The sequence below is a fragment of the Pararge aegeria genome, chromosome 26 (assembly GCF_905163445.1).
Source record: "Pararge aegeria chromosome 26, ilParAegt1.1, whole genome shotgun sequence".
In the NCBI taxonomy this organism is placed as follows: domain Eukaryota; kingdom Metazoa; phylum Arthropoda; class Insecta; order Lepidoptera; family Nymphalidae; genus Pararge; species Pararge aegeria.
In genome coordinates this window covers 5,953,775-5,971,194 of record NC_053205.1, presented here as the reverse complement: position 1 = coordinate 5,971,194, position 17,420 = coordinate 5,953,775, and the positions used below count along the sequence as shown (strand labels likewise).

Below are 17,420 nucleotides of genomic sequence, written 5' to 3'. Positions count from 1 at the left end.
TAACGCACGGGAGGAGACGCGCGGGGGGCCAGGCGAGTCGACGGGGACATCGCACGGTCGCGGCGGCGAAAGGCACTCGAAAACGGACCGCCGACGACGCAATCAACGATTTTATAGTTAACAACGTTGTTGTTCTTATTATAACTAGCTTTATATACAGTCCACTTAGTTTTATTTATAGACACATCAAAGCGGCCGTGAGGACGCCAACAGTGGTCCTTCAGGATTCGCCTAGAATAACAAAAGTTGGTCAGCATAGTGGAATCGGAGCACCTTAACTGCGGTCTTCAGCTGTGGAACATTCAAGAACTTCAATTCAGCAGCCGCACAAGCCCGAGCGAAGTCTACCATACAAAATCTGGCGATCATATATCGGGACTTTGGACCCGTCGAGTCACCTTCAGAGGACATACCTACCTACATACTACCTACATTGGATAGAAATTGTTATCGTGTGGATGGTTTGGATCTTCATCAGTGAGTTCGTTCCAATTATTTCCTTATCTTTCCTTCGCTTAACGTGCATACAACCTAGCTATCTTCTTTTTTATCCAAGTAATGTAATCCAGTGAAAACAGCCTTATTTAGCAATAGTGTGGGTATCTCATAGGTATTCCATAGTAGTAAGTATTTTGTTCAATTGACAAATCGCTTTAATCTTTCACATAGCTATCACCTAGTTGACAATAAGTAGGTATTAGAACATTTGAAACGATTAGCAAAACCGCGCGTGCATATGGCAAGCGGCCGGTTCTTATCTCAATGTATGGGTTCCTAAACATCGTTCGCTTCTTTTGTTTCAAAACATTCTTAGTACAGCAGGTGTTGTAAGTTAATTGACTTGGTTTTGTTTGTTTACGTATTTGTAAATTTGTATTTTGCGCGTAGATTATCATTATGGCTGAAGAAAAATTTGAAAAATTTATTAGAAGACGTAGTTGTATGAAGTCGAAATTAACTATATTCAATAACTATATAAAGGTTTTTCAAAGTGTCGGCACAGCTAGCAATTTGCAACTACTAGACTTAGAAAGTCGTTTTAATAAATTCTAAATCTTATATGCTGACTTTGATAAACTTCAGAGTGAGATCGAGATGCTCTCGGAGGACCTCGACGAGGAGACCGGAGAGCGCGCGCAATTCGAAGACTAGTATCACAGGCTGGTGGCCACAGCGCGCAGTCTGCTCGGTACGCGGCGTCCCGAGCAGGCTCCCGAACTTCGAGACAGCTCCGTAATGAGTAACGAGGATTTTCAGGCAAGTGGGTTTAAATCGAGTTGCGTAAGATTGCCTAAAATTGAGTTACCAGTCTTTCATGGTGTTCAATCCTTAGATTGGACACACCATAGGGCCCGATAGGCAGACCCTAGTTCTTGATGCAGGTTTGAGTTAATAAAAAACGTGACCTCAGCGAAGGTTTTATTTGAAGAAGTGACGAAAGTGATTTTTTTTGTTTTATTTTTTTATTGCATATTTTTGTGTGACAAGTTACATTGACAGATGACGCAAAGTTCACTGACATTGACATTAATTATATGCGTACTTGACGTTACACTATGGTTGTAAAGCGCGCCGACATGATTCCCCCTTCTGAAACACCGAGGGTGTTTAAGATGAAGTTTCCGAAAGTCTTCTTTCGGCAAATCCGAGTCAAAGCTCTTCTGACAACTCCTCTAGTGGTTTTTATTTCCGCCACTCTTGAAATGCCATCAGGACCAGGAAATAATCCTACCACTCTGCCCATACGCCAGTGAAGTGGAGCGAGGTTGTCGTCTTGTAGAATGACGAGGTCTCCGACGTGTAGTTTGTCCTTATTAGTGCGCCATTTGGTGCGCTGCTGGAGCTCGCTGATATATTCCCTTTGCCACCGACGCCAAAACTGCTGCCTTATGCTCTCGATTCTCGCGTAGCGGTCAAGACTGCTGGTGCTGGTGCTGTCTTCGATCTGCGGCGATGGCAAACTTGTCAGCGGCCGGCCGATCAAGAAGTGCCCTGGGGATAGAGGGAGCATATCGTTAGGAGAGGAAGACATGGGATACAAGGGACGACTATTTAAGATAGCCTCCACTTGCGCAAAGAGTGTACTCAGTTCTTCAAATGTTAATTTGTTATTTCCTATGTATCTCTTTATATGGTGCTTGGCAGATTTTATACCTGCTTCCCATAAGCCTGCGAAGTGAGGGGCGTACGCCGGTAAAAAAGAAAATTTAATTTGGTTGTCAGCTGCGAAGTCAGATATGACGGGATTTGTTTTCAAAAATTCTGTAATTTCCCTAGCTGCGGCAACCAGGTTTCGACCATTGTCACTGAAAATCTGGGCTGGTTTCCCGCGTCTGGATATCATGCGACGCATGGTTAAAATTAGTGCATCCTTGGAAAGGTCAGTTACGGCTTCTAAGTGGACGCATTTGTAACGGAAGCAAATAAACAAACACAAATAGCATTTAATCGTTTTTGCACCTCGACCCTTTCTAGTCAGCATCTGAAACGGACCCGCGAAGTCGATACCGACAATATGAAATGGAAAGGCAGGCATCACCCGCTGTGATGGTAAATTTCCCATCATGGGGACATCAAGGTCGAACTTTGAAGTTCGACCTTGATGTCGCCTGCATAGTACGCATTCGCGGACCGTGCGTCTTGCCAGGCATCTTCCCCCCAGTGGCCAGACTGTTTCTCTGACCGAATAAAGTAATGCCTGAGGTCCGGCATGCAATAGGCGCAAGTGCTCGCGGCGAAATAATAATTTGGTAAAGTGATGTTTCCCGTCTAATACAATCGGGTGTCTCTTTTCGTAGCTGTATGTAGATGAATCGAGCCGTCCGCCTACACGCATGACTTTATTTTCGTCGAGAAATGGCGAAAGTGATAAGAGCTTGCTCTTTGTATTTATTGTTGATTTATTTGCCAGGCAAGTATATTCTCTTTGAAAGGAACACAGCTGACTAAATATAACAAGCCTTGCGAATGATTCATCTAATTCTATAGTAGTTAAATTACCAGTACGCCTTGAATTCGGATGTGTGCAGTTGTGTATGCATCTTAATACGTACGAAAAGCAACGACTTAATTTTGTAAAATTTGAATGATTTTCAAATATAATTAAATTCGGTTCAATAATGCTTGAGTGCACTTTTAATTCCGGTAGCTCTTGTACTATATTCGAATTTAAAGTAGGCCAATGATGTTGCTCCTGGAGTAGGAACTCAGGACCGTTCCACCAAAGCGTGGAGTCTCGTAGACGATTGGCGTCTATGCCCCTAGATATAAGATCTGCCGGGTTTAAATTTGTAGGTACGTAACGCCAAGATGAACTCTGTGTGTTTTCACATATTTCTGCAACTCTGTTCGCGACAAACATTTTTAGTTTGGTCGGACTGGTTTTAATCCAGCCGAATACAACACTTGAATCGCACCAGTGCACGCAATTGGCTATACGTGCACGTATAGACGTAAGGCAGGACGCGCAGAGCTTAGCGGCGAGGAGCGCCGCCGATAATTCGAGGCGGGGAATCGTCATCGGCTTGCCGCTAGGCGCTACCCTCGACTTAGCGCACAATAATTGAACGCTCGACCTACCGTACGCGTCGATCGTTTTTACATAGATACATGTCCCGTATCCGAACATAGATGCGTCGCTGAACGAATGAAGTTCGATTGTAACATTATCTTTGCTGATTACGTATCGCGGAATTTGCATTGAATATAATATGTCTGTATTTTCTTGTATTTTTTTGAAAATAGGGTGATGACACAGGAAGTAGCCTGATCGTGGTGTGAAGCTAGAAAGTTCTGAGCAATGACCTAGGTCTATATATTCATTTATACAGGCAGCGTAGGCCTGTTTTAAATGGGGTTGTTTGCGAAACCGCCTTTCAAGATTCAAGAATCTTTTCTTTGCCTGACTGAATGAGTCTCCTAAAACTGAGGGTGAATCCTTCAGAGGTAGCCTGACACTAAATCTACCTGACTCGAGGCGAGTGATATGAGTCTGAAAATGCTGCTCACATGCCCTCTCGCTGTCACTCAATAGAGACCGCTTGGGCATCTCTTCTATTTCCCAAAATTTTGATATTTGTTTTTCTAAATGATCATCTAATGAATTACTTGATACGAAATTGCAATGTGTATGTTTGATTTTATTATTTAATGAAATTGGACCTGAAATAACCCAACCGAATTTTGAATTATAAATGAATGGGCTATTTTTGCCTAAAGATTGAATATTGTTCCCTATGACCTCCCAAAATAGGTCAGCGCCGATAATAGCATCGACTGGTCCAGAGATATAAAAATTGGGATCAGCTAGCTGGATATGATTTGGTATATCTATTTGTTTACGATCTATGTAAGCCTTTGGTATGTTGCCGGTCAACTCGGGCATAATAAAACACGATAAATTTGTATTGTAGTCACTGTGTAATGAACTGACTTGAACAAAACATCTTTCAGTGACGTAATTATTTGTGTTATTACCTATACCTATAATATTGATATCTGTAGGTATCGCCTCTAAATTTAACCTCTCCTTAACTCGTTGTGTCAAGAAGCTGGACTGGCTTCCGCTGTCGAGAAGTGTTCGGATAATCTCAGATTTTGAGTTCTTAGGATTCGTAACCCGTATGCTAACTGTGGATAGTATAACGTGAGAAATTGGCTGTCTAGAAATATTCACGCTTATTTCCTCGACGGCGGTCTGAGCTGCGACTGTGTCGCTCGAACCCTGTGCAGGTGTAGCAGGTTCTTGATTTGTAGGCCTGTGAAGAATCGTGGCATGGAGTTTCCCGCACTCCCTGCAGGTTCCACCTAAGCAGTCCCGGGTTTTATGGGTTGATCGGAGACAGTTCATGCAAAGTTGAAGTCTTTGCGCTTCAGCTATCCTAAGTTCAGGGGATTTGGCCAAAAAGGAAGGGCAAGTGTAAATAAAATGATTACCCTTACAAACTATACAGCGAGTGCGATACCTATTAGTGTTGTTATTAGAGCTCGGTTGCGTAACATAGGAAAACACCTTGTTTTGCTTAGAATTCCTAGTGTAATTATTATTGCTACTGGGGCCAGATACTCCATGAGATGAAGTGATACGCTTGTTTTGAATTTTATGTTGATTAAATGATTCCAACACATCAGCGCGATCCTTTAAAAATTTATGAAATTGTTCTAAGGTAGGTATGTCACTTAAGGTGTTGCGATGCTCCTCCCATTTCATACTGGTTTGATTATCTAATTTTGAGCTAGCCATGTAAATAATTAACGTGTCCCACTGATCGGTGGGTTGCCCTAAACTGGACAAAGCGCGTAAATTTTTGCTAACACCATCAATTAAAGAACGCAATGCTTGTTCTGATTCGCGAGTCAGTGGTTCGATGCTGAATAAGGCGTTGAGGTGGCTATTAATTAATTGCCTTTTGTTGTCATATCGCTCGCATAATAAACTCCAGGCCTTGTTATAATTTAAGGCGCAAACTTCAAGGTTGCTTACGACACGCGCGGCATCTCCCTCTAAATAAGAAACTAAATAATGAAACTTGTATATTGGTAATATGTTTGAATTTTCATTAATAAGAGAGGAAAACATTTCTTTGAATTGCATCCAACGGGATGCCGAACCATCAAAACGAGGAACCTGGATTAAAGGGAGTTTAAAACCTAATCCCTGAGAATTTCCGCCGCACCCTTGATGCGTGGAGCTGCTGTGAGCATCTTCAAAGTTAAAGTTTTTCGAGAACCGAGTTAGTATGTCTTGTGCGAGTGACATGGCAGAATCTATTTCATTCTCGAGCTCTTCCCGAATATCGAGTTCGTCTTCTAGCTCGTCAGCGTTTAACGTCTCGATCTGACCTTGCAACTCACTGAATTCGCTAGATAAACATTCGAATTTGTTTATTTTTATCTTTAATTCACCTATCTGTAAAGAGTCTAAACTGGATGATTTGCTGAATTTTGAGATGTAGTTTTTAAACTTAGTCACGCGCCCCTTCACGCTACTACGTTTTATAATCAATTCTTTAAGGTTAGACATCTTAAATTGCAGGAATTACCAAAAACTAAAAATGTGACGGTGGTTGAGTAATTTTAAAACAAAGAATCGCGATAACAATTTTGCTTACGCCCGTGCAATGCAACGAACTAATGAGTCAACGATGCGCTCGCGTTGCATCGGCGAATCGGTCTCCAGTCACAAATTTACTGTCCTAAATTGCGCGCGTGTACTAATTATGTTGTATGAGCTATAAAATTATGGTAACGTAAGAGTGTGATTAATGTATAAATGTAATGAGTGATATGCAAATTTAAATGAGTGATGTGAAACATGCGTAGTGGAGTACTATAAAAATAGTGTATGATCCTTGGATGATTATGGATATAGATGGATGAATGAAATGGATGGATGATTGGATGAAGGTGAAAGTGATTGTGTTGTATGGGTGTGATGTACGGGCACTTATCTTGAATCGTCCGACACGTGGATGGCTGCCGCGATCTTGTATTGGCCGGGCGACGATAAGCGCTGCGTCTCTTCTTCGCTGATGGCACTCTCTCTTCTGTTGAAGAGTCCTGTCACGGTCGCCAAAATATGTTCAATCCTTAGATTGGACACACCATAGGGCCCGATAGGCAGACCCTAGTTCTTGATGCAGGTTTGAGTTAATAAAAAACGTGACCTCAGCGAAGGTTTTATTTGAAGAAGTGAATGATATTGCATATTTTTGTGTAACAAGTTACATTGACAGATGACGCAAAGTTCACTGACATTGACATTAATTATATGCGTACTTGACGTTACACTATGGTTGTAAAGCGCGCCGACACATGGTAACTATCAACACTGGCTCGAGTATAGGGAAACATTTATTTCTTTAATCCATTCGAGAAACGATATTGACAGCATAAATAAATTACATTATCTTCGCGCCTCTTTAAAAGGTAGTGCTTCCTTAGTCATAGATAAATTAGATTTTAAAGCTGAAAATTATGAGTCAGCTTGGGCTTTATTGTGTTCTAGGTATGATAATAAACGCCTTCTTGTGAACAACCATGTGAATGCTATATTCAACATCGAGCAAGTGCAAAGCGAATCATACCAGTCCATACGCCGTGTCATAGACATAACTAATAAAAACTTGCGCGCTTTGCTTACATTAGGTCAGCCCACTCAGCATTGGGATACACTTATAATCCATATGATAGCCGCAAAACTTGACGGTGTGACTCATCGAAAATGGGAAGAGCATAGAAATACTATGTCTGATCCTCCTTCGTTAGAAATTTTTATTAGTTTTCTGAGCAGCAGGGCAGACTTATAAGAAACTTTAAAAGAAAGTAAAACTACAATGCAAACATCAGCATCATCTAAATCTAATACAAAGTTACTTATAGCTACGGAAAATAAACATTTACAAAATAACAAATATAACAACAAAAATCTGTTAAAAAGTAATAAAAAACCATACTCGAGCCCTATTTGCAATCAGCAGCATTATCTTTTTAACTGTGAATCATTTAGGGCCCTACCTATAGAAAGTCGCATTCAGAAGGCTACCGACTCTCAGGTTTGCCGGAATTTTTTACGGCCCGGGCATTTTCCGGAAAAATGTCCTCTGGCTAGCTGCAAATACTGTAAAAAGAAGCACAATACACTCCTGCACCTACATGAGTCGAAGACAACCCCTGAACCTGTCATACCATCAGTTAGCAGTATCAATAATTTCGCTAACTCAAAAAACCAAATACAGGTTGCTACCTCTTCGCAAATTTTGCTTTCCACAGCGCTCGTGAAAGTAGTCGATAGCAGAGGTGATGATCAGCCCTGCCGTATATTGCTTGACAATGGCAGTACGAGCAACTTTATTACACAATCACTCTGCGGTAAGCTGGGTTTGACACGACGTAGTGCCAACTCCACGGTGACAGGTGTAAACAATAATACTTCTCATATTACACAGTCTTGCAGCCTCATAATGAATTCGTACTATAATAATTACAGTTTAACTATAGACTGTTTTATTTTGCCACAAATAACTCAAGCATTACCGTCTTCTTATTTTGAAGTTAGTAACATTCCACTTCCAATTGGAATAAGCCTTGCTGACCCCTCCTTTAACGTTCCTGCAGTCATAGACATCTTAGTAGGCGCTGAAGTCTTTTGGTCAGTCTTATGTAGTAATTCCATAGATTTAGGTAAAAATCAACCTAAATTATATGAAACGAAATTGGGTTGGTTGGTGTCTGGGTATGTTGCCCGTCTTAAAGCACCGTCTTCGTCTCTCTTTTGTAACTTTATAAATGAGAAAGCCAATCCAGACTTAAGACTCGCTTCTGGAAACTAGACAGCGTAGCAGCTTAGCACTCTTTATCTCCCGAAGAACGTGCATGTGAGCAGAGCTTCTTAGAAAACACTACACGCAAGAAAGACGGACGTTTTGTCGTGACAATGCCACTGAAGGAACATCCCTCAGTCTTAGGCGATTCTTTCTACAAGGCAAAATGTCGTTTTTTATTTATTTATTTTATTATTTATGTACCATAAATTGTGATTGTGAACATAAGATACATGAAGTGTACAAAGGAAAGCTTATCTCTATAAGAGATCTCTTCCAGCTACCCCAGGATGTGTCATGTGAGTAAGAAGATTTAATTCATAACTACTAAGTATATTTAATGTATCTAAATAATAACAAAATTCTACATACTAATACAATAACATTTGAATATACTATATATACAAAATACATAAAAATAATATAGTAATATTTATATAATATTAATATAAATATAAATATATATCTATAATAAGTAAACAGTGATAAATATACTATGACAACGATAGATAATGCTCCTTTACATTGTGTTTAAAAGAGTGCACCGATCGGCAGTGTCTAAAATGTTCTGGTAGTAAGTTCCAAAGGTGTGTAGCGTGGACGGAGAAAGATTTCTGGAAGAACATAGTATTATATGAAGGGACATCAAGAGGATTTTTTGACACGCAAGACCGCAAGGGCGGAGGCGGAAGACATAGCTTTATACGCTCACACAAATATCCAGGAGAAGAGGAATTATATAGGATGTTGTAAAGGACAGTTAAAATATGCACATTCCGGCGAAAACGAATTGGCAGCCACTTTAATTGACGACGAAAATCAGAAACGTGATCGAATTTGCGCAATCCGAAGATAAAGCGAATGCACAAATTCTGAAGTCTTTCAAGTTTGTCAAATAGCTCTTCACTATCGATATTGATATCGATTTAAGTATCGATATCGACATCGATTTAAGTATCGATATCGACATCGATAGTGATTATTTATATCGATATCGATATAGATATCAATTTTAATATCGATATCGATAGTAATTATTTATATCGATATCGATAAAGACATAAATTTTAATATCGATATCGATTAAGACATCAATTTTAATATCGATATCGATAAAGACATCCATGTCAATATCGATAGTTATTATTTATATCGATATCGATATCGATAGTTATTATTTATATCGATTTCGATATCGATAGTTATTATTTATATCGATATCGATATCGATAGTTATTATTTATATCGATATTGATATAGATATCGATTTTAATATCGATATCGATATCCAAATTTCAATATCGATATCGATATCGATATTGATATTAAAATTTGGATATGGATATCAATATCGATATTAAAGTATATTAGATAGATAGTTATTATTTATATCGATATCGATATCGATAGTTATTATTTATATCGATATCGATAAAGATATTAACTATCGATATTGACATGATGACGATATCGATATAGATATTAACTATCGATATAGATATAAATAATAACTATCGATATCGACATCGATATCTTTATCGATATCGATATAAATAATAACTGTCCATATCAATATCAATATCGATATTAAAATTTGGATATCGATATCGATATCGATATTAAAATCGATGTCTTTATCGATATCGATATAAATAATACCTATATCGATATGGATTTTAATATCGATATCGATATAGATATCGATTATAGTATCAATATCGATATAAATAATCACTATCGATATCGACATCGATATCTTTATCGATATAAATAATAACTATCGATATCGATATCGAATTTAATATTGCTTAAGATATCGATTTTAATATCGATATCGATATCGATATCCAAATTTTAATATCGATATCGATATCGATATTGATATTGATATCGATAGTTATTATTTATATCGATATCGATATAGATATCGATTTTATTATCGATATCGATATCGGTAGTTATATTTTATATCGATAGAAATATCGATTTAAGTATCGATATCGACATCGATAGTGATTATTTATATCGATATCGATACTATAATCGATATCTATATCGATATCGATATAAATGATAACTACCGATATCGATAACGATATTAAAATCGATATCTTAAGCAATATTAAAATCGATATCGATATAAATAATAACTATCGATATCGCCCTGGATGTCTTTATCGATATCGATATTTAAATTGATGTCTTTATCGATATCGATATTAAAATTGATGTCTTTATCGATATCGATATAAATAATTACCATCGATGTCGATATCGATATTAAAATTGATATCAATATCGATATCGATATTTAAATCGATATCTATATCGATAACATATCGATTTTAATATCGATATTTAAATCGATATCTATATCGATATCGATATAAATGATAACTATCGATATCGATATCGATATCGATATAAATAATCACTATCGATATCGACATCGATATCTTTATCGATATCGATATAAAAAATTTGGATATCGATATCGATATCGATATTAAAATCGATATCTATATCAATATCGATATAAATAATAACTATCGATATCGATATAGATATCGATTATAGTATCAATATCGATATAAATAATCACTATCGATATCGACATCGATATCTTTATCGATATAAATAATAACTATCGATGTCGATATCGATACTAAAATCGATATCAATATCGATATCGATATTAAAATCGATATCGATATCAATATCGATATCGATATCCAAATTTCAATATCGATATCGATATTGATATTAAAATTTGGATATCGATATTAAAATCGATATTTTTATCGATATCGATTTAAATAATAACAATCGATATCGATATCGATATTAAAATCGATATTTTTATATCGATATCGATACTATAATCGATATCAATATCAATATCGATATTAAAGTATATTAGATAGATAGTTATTATTTATATCGATATCGATATCGATAGTTATTATTTATATCGATATCGATAAAGATATCGATGTCGATATCTAAATTTTAATTATATCGATATCGATAAAGATATCGATGTCGATATCGATAGTGATTATTTATATCGATATCGATACTATAATCGATATCTATATAGATATAAATGATAACTACCGATATCGATATCGATAATAAAATCGATATCTATATCGATATCGATATAAATAATAACTATCGATATCAATATCAATATCGATATCGATATCGATATTAAAATTTGGATATCGATATCGATATCGATATTAAAATCGATATCTTAAGCAATATTAAATTCGATATCGATATCGATAGTTATTATTTATATCGATAAAGATATCGATGTCGATATCGGTAGTTATCATTTATATCTATATAGATATCGATTATAGTATCGATATCGATATAAATAATCACTATCGATATCGACATCGATATCTTTATCGATATCGATATAATTAAAATTTAGATATCGACATCGATATCTTTATCGATATCGATATAAATAATAACTATCGATATCGATATCGATATAAATAATAACTATCGATATCGATATCGATATAAATAATAACTATCTATCTAATATACTTTAATATCGATATTGATATTGATATCGATTATAGTATCGATATCGATATAAAAATATCGATTTTAATATCGATATCGATATCGATTGTTATTATTTAAATCGATATCGATAAAAATATCGATTTTAATATCGATATCCAAATTTTAATTTAATTAAAAAATATCGACATCGATATCTTTATCGATATCGATATGAATAATAACTGTCAATATCAATATCAATATAAATAATAACTATCGATATCGATATAAATAATACCTATATCGATATGGATTTTAATATCGATATCGATATAGATATCGATTATAGTATCGATATCGATATCGATATCGATAGTTATCATTTATATCGATATCGATATAGATATCGATTTAAATATCGATATTAAAATCGATATCTTTATCGATATTAAAATTTGGATATCGATATTAAAATCGATATTTTTATCGATATCGATTTAAATAATAACAATCGATATCGATATCGATTTTAATATCGATATCGATAAAGACATCAATTTTAATATCGATATCGAAAAAGACATCCATGTCGATATCGATAGTTATTATTTATATCGATATCGAATTTAATAATACTTAAGATATCGATTTTAATATCGATATCGATATCGATATCCAAATTTTAATATCGATATCGATATCGATATTGATATTGATATCGATAGTTATTATTTATATCGATATCGATATAGATATCGATTTTATTATCGATATCGATATCGGTAGTTATCATTTATATCGATATAGATATCGATTATAATATCGATTTTAATATCGATATCTTTATCAATATCGTTATCCAAATTTTTATATCGATAAATATATCGATTTTAATATCTATATCGATATCGATAGTGATTATTTATATCGATATCGATATCGATAGTTATTATTTATATCGATATCGATATCGATAGTTATTATTTATATCGATATCGATAAAGATATCGATGTCGATATCCAAATTTTAATTATATCGATATCGATAAAGATATCGATGTCGATATCGATAGTGATTATTTATATCGATATCGATACTATAATCGATATCTATATCGATATCGATATTAAAATCCATATCGATATAGGTATTATTTATATCGATATCGATAAAGACATCGATTATAATATCGATATCGATATCCAAATTTTAATATCGATATTGATATTGATATCGACAGTTATTATTCATATCGATATCGATAAAGATATCGATGTCGATATCGATAGTTATTATTTATATCGATATTGATATAGATATCGATTTTAATATCGATATTGATATTGATATCGACAGTTATATTTTATATCGATAAAAATATCGATTTTAGTATCGATATCGACATCGATAGTGATACTAAAATCGATAAAAATATCGATTTTAATATCGATATCCAAATTTTAATATCGATAAAGATATCGATTTTAATATCGATATTTAAATCGATATCAATATCGATATCGATATAAATGATAACTATCGATATCGATATCGATATCGATACTATAATCGATATCTATATCGATATCGATATTAAAATCCATATCGATATAGGTATTATTTATATCGATATCGATAGTTATTATTTATATTGATATTGATATTGACAGTTATTATTCATATCGATATCGATAAAGATATCGATGTCGATATCGATAGTTATTATTTATATCAATATTGATATAGATATCGATTTTAATATCGATATTGATATTGATATCGACAGTTATATTTTATATCGATAAAAATATCGATTTTAGTATCGATATCGACATCGATAGTGATTATTTATATCGATATCGATACTATAATCGATATCTATATCGATATCGATATAAATGATAACTACCGATATCGATATCGATATTAAAATCGATATCTTAAGCAATATTAAAATCGATATCGATATAAATAATAACTATCGATATCGCCCTGGATGTCTTTATCGATATCGATATTTAAATTGATGTCTTTATCGATATCGATATTAAAATTGATGTCTTTATCGATATCGATATAAATAATTACCATCGATGTCGATATCGATATTAAAATTGATATCAATATCGATATCGATATTTAAATCGATATCTATATCGATAACATATCGATTTTAATATCGCTATTTAAATCGATATCTATATCGATATCGATATAAATGATAACTATCGATATCGATATCGATTTCGATATTGATATCGATTTTAGTATCGATATCGACCTCGATAGTTATTATTTATATCGATATCGATAAAGATATCGATGTCGATATCGATAGTGATTATTTATATCGATATTGATACTATAATCGATATCTATATCGATATCGATAGTTATTATTTATATCGATATTGATATAGATATCGATTTTAATATCGATATCGATAAAGACATCAATTTTAATATCGATATAGATAAAGACATCCATGTCGATATCGATAGTTATTATTTTTATCGATATCGGTTTTTTTATTGCTTAAGATATCGATTTTAATATCGATATCGATATCGATATCCAAATTTTAATATCGATATCGATATCGATTTTAATATTGCTTAAGATATCGATGTCGATATCGATACTAAAATCGATATTTTTATCGATATAAATTATAACTGTCGATATCAACAATCAAATTCAAATTCAAATTCAAATTCAAAATTCATTTATTTCAAGTAGGCCTAATATAAGCATTTTTGAAACGTCAAGTCTGTCTGTTTGTAGTGATTCTACCACCGGTTCGGAAGGCAGATTCTACCGAGAAGAAGCCGGCAAGAAACTCAGCAGTTGCTCTTTTCCAACATCAACAATTTACATTTTGTATTTTAACATTCATTTTTCTATCTTGTGAGAGCTGAAAGCGGAGCCGGATGCTTCCAAGCAACCTTGTCATTAAAAAATTCATCAATTGTATAGTAACCTCGCTCTAATAAATGTGTTTTAACAAATTCTTTAAACTTGTGCATTGGCAGGTCCAAAATCACCTTAGGAATCATATTATAAAAGCGTATACTCAATCCCACAAATGATCCCTGTACCTTACGCAGACGATATGCAGATGACACTAATTTATGACCATTTCTTGTAAGTCGACTGTTTATGTCCACTTTTTGTTTATAAAGACTAATATGTTGTCTTACAAATACTATATTGTTATAAATATATTGTGAAGCTACAGTAAGTATGCCTATTTCTTTAAACTTCTAACGGAGGGATTCGCGTGATTTAAGTTTATATATTGACCGTACAGCTCTTTTCTGCAATATAAATATAGTTTCGATATCAGCTGCTTTACCCCATAACAAGATTCCATAGGACATAACACTATGAAAGTACGCAAAATAAACTAGCCTAGCTATTTCAACGTCAGTAATCTGTCTAATTTTTCTGACTGCGTAGGCAGCCGAGCTTAGTTTACCCGCTAGTGAATCTATATGGGCACCCCACTGTAGCTTATTATCCAAGGTCACGCCCAGAAAAACTGTGGAAGTCTCTATTTTTAGTGATTCACCATTTATCATTATATTTTTATGAATTTTCTTTACATTTGGTAAGATAAATTCGACACACTTTGTTTTTTTTGCATTTAAAAGTAAGTTGTTAACTGTAAACCAGTGCGACACATGCGACATAACACGGTTTACTTCGTCAGAGTTATCTTTACTCCTATCAGTCTTAAAAATTAGAGATGTATCATCTGCAAACAATACAATGTCGCATGTTCCACTGACATGGTACGGTTGATCATTTATATACACTAAAAATAGAAAAGGACCCAAAATCGAGCCTTGTGGGACACCCATTGAGGTATTTGAACCCTGAGACTTTGCATCATTTATGCAAACTCTTTGGGTTCTATTGCTGAGATAAGAGGCAACCAAATTTAGTGCAACGTTTTGGATACCATAGTGGCTTAGCTTAAGAAGCAAGGTTTTATGATCAACACAATCGAAAGCTTTAGATAGATCACAAAAAACACCCATGGCGTTCTGTGAACATTCCCAGGCATCATAAACATGTTTTATAAGTTTAGCGCCTGCGTCCGTTGTGCTACGACCTTTAGTGAAGCCATACTGCTCAGGGTGTAGTAAGTTATTTACATTAAAATGATATAAGAGTTGATTTAATATAATTTTTTCAAATATCTTACTAAGAGCTGGTAAGATTGAGATAGGTCTGTAATTGTTTATATCATTTTTATTACCAGATTTAAATAGAGGAATGAGTTTACTATGTTTCATTAGGTTCGGGAAAGTACCTAAATCAACACATTCATTGAAAATTATGGCTAAAAGAGGAGCAATGACGTCAATAATTTGAGATATTACCTTTACCGACATTCCCCATATATCACCTGTTTTCTTTAATTTTAACAACGTGAAGTTTTTACTGATATCCGATGCATCTATATGTTTGAAATGAAATAAAACTTTGCACTCATTAATGTTGCCTCTTAATAAATTCTGAGCTGCAGTAGGTGAGGAATTTAGTGAATCTGTTAACAAAATAGGAACATTCTGAAAAAAGTTTTCAAAAGTACTAGCAACTTCTGTATCAGTAGTATTACTGATACAGAACTTCAAGCAACTTCTGTATCAGTAGTATTACTGATACAGAAGTAATAGAGCGATATCCAAATTTTAATATCGATATCGATATCGATATTAATATTGATATCGATAGTTATTATTTATATCGATATCGATATCGATATCGATATCGATATCGATATCGATATCGATATAGATATCGATTTTAATATCGATATCGATATCGGTAGTTATCATTTATATCGATATCGATTATAGTATCGATATCGATATAAATAATCACAATCGATGTCGATATCGATACTAAAATCGATATTTTTATCGATATAAATTATACCTGTCGATATCAATATCAATATCGATATTAAAATTTGGATATCGATATCGATATCGATATCTTTATCAATATCGATATTGATAGTTATTATTTATATCGATATCGATATAGATATCGCTTTTAATATTGATATCGATAGTTATTATTTATATCGATATCGATATCGATATAGATATCGATTTTAATATCGATATCGATATCGATAGTTATCATTTATATCGATATCGATATAGATATCGATTATAGTATCGATATCGATATAAATAATCACTATCGATGTCGATATCGATACTAAAATCGATATTTTTATCGATATAAATTATAACTGTCGATATCAATATAAATATCGATATTAAAATTTGGATATCGATATCGATATCGATATCTTTATCAATATCGATATCGATAGTTATTATTTATATCGATATCGATATAGATATCGCTTTTAATATCGATATCGATATGAATAATAACTGTCAATATCAATATCGATATAAATAATAACTATCGATATCGATATCGATATAAATAATACCTATATCGATATGGATTTTAATATCGATATCGATATAGATATCGATTATAGTATCGATATCGATATAAATAATCAATATCGATA

The 17,420-nt window shown here is 34.0% G+C and overlaps 1 protein-coding gene across 1 annotated transcript; it reads right to left on the bottom strand.

Moving 5' to 3' along the window:
- Positions 1-1,471: 1,471 nt before the first annotated feature.
- Positions 1,472-6,806, bottom strand: LOC120635109. The gene has a single exon (XM_039906029.1). The coding sequence runs from the start codon at positions 6,020-6,022 to the stop codon at positions 1,550-1,552; it is 4,473 nt and encodes a 1,490-aa protein (XP_039761963.1). The 5' UTR covers positions 6,023-6,806; the 3' UTR covers positions 1,472-1,549.
- Positions 6,807-17,420: the final 10,614 nt, after the last annotated feature.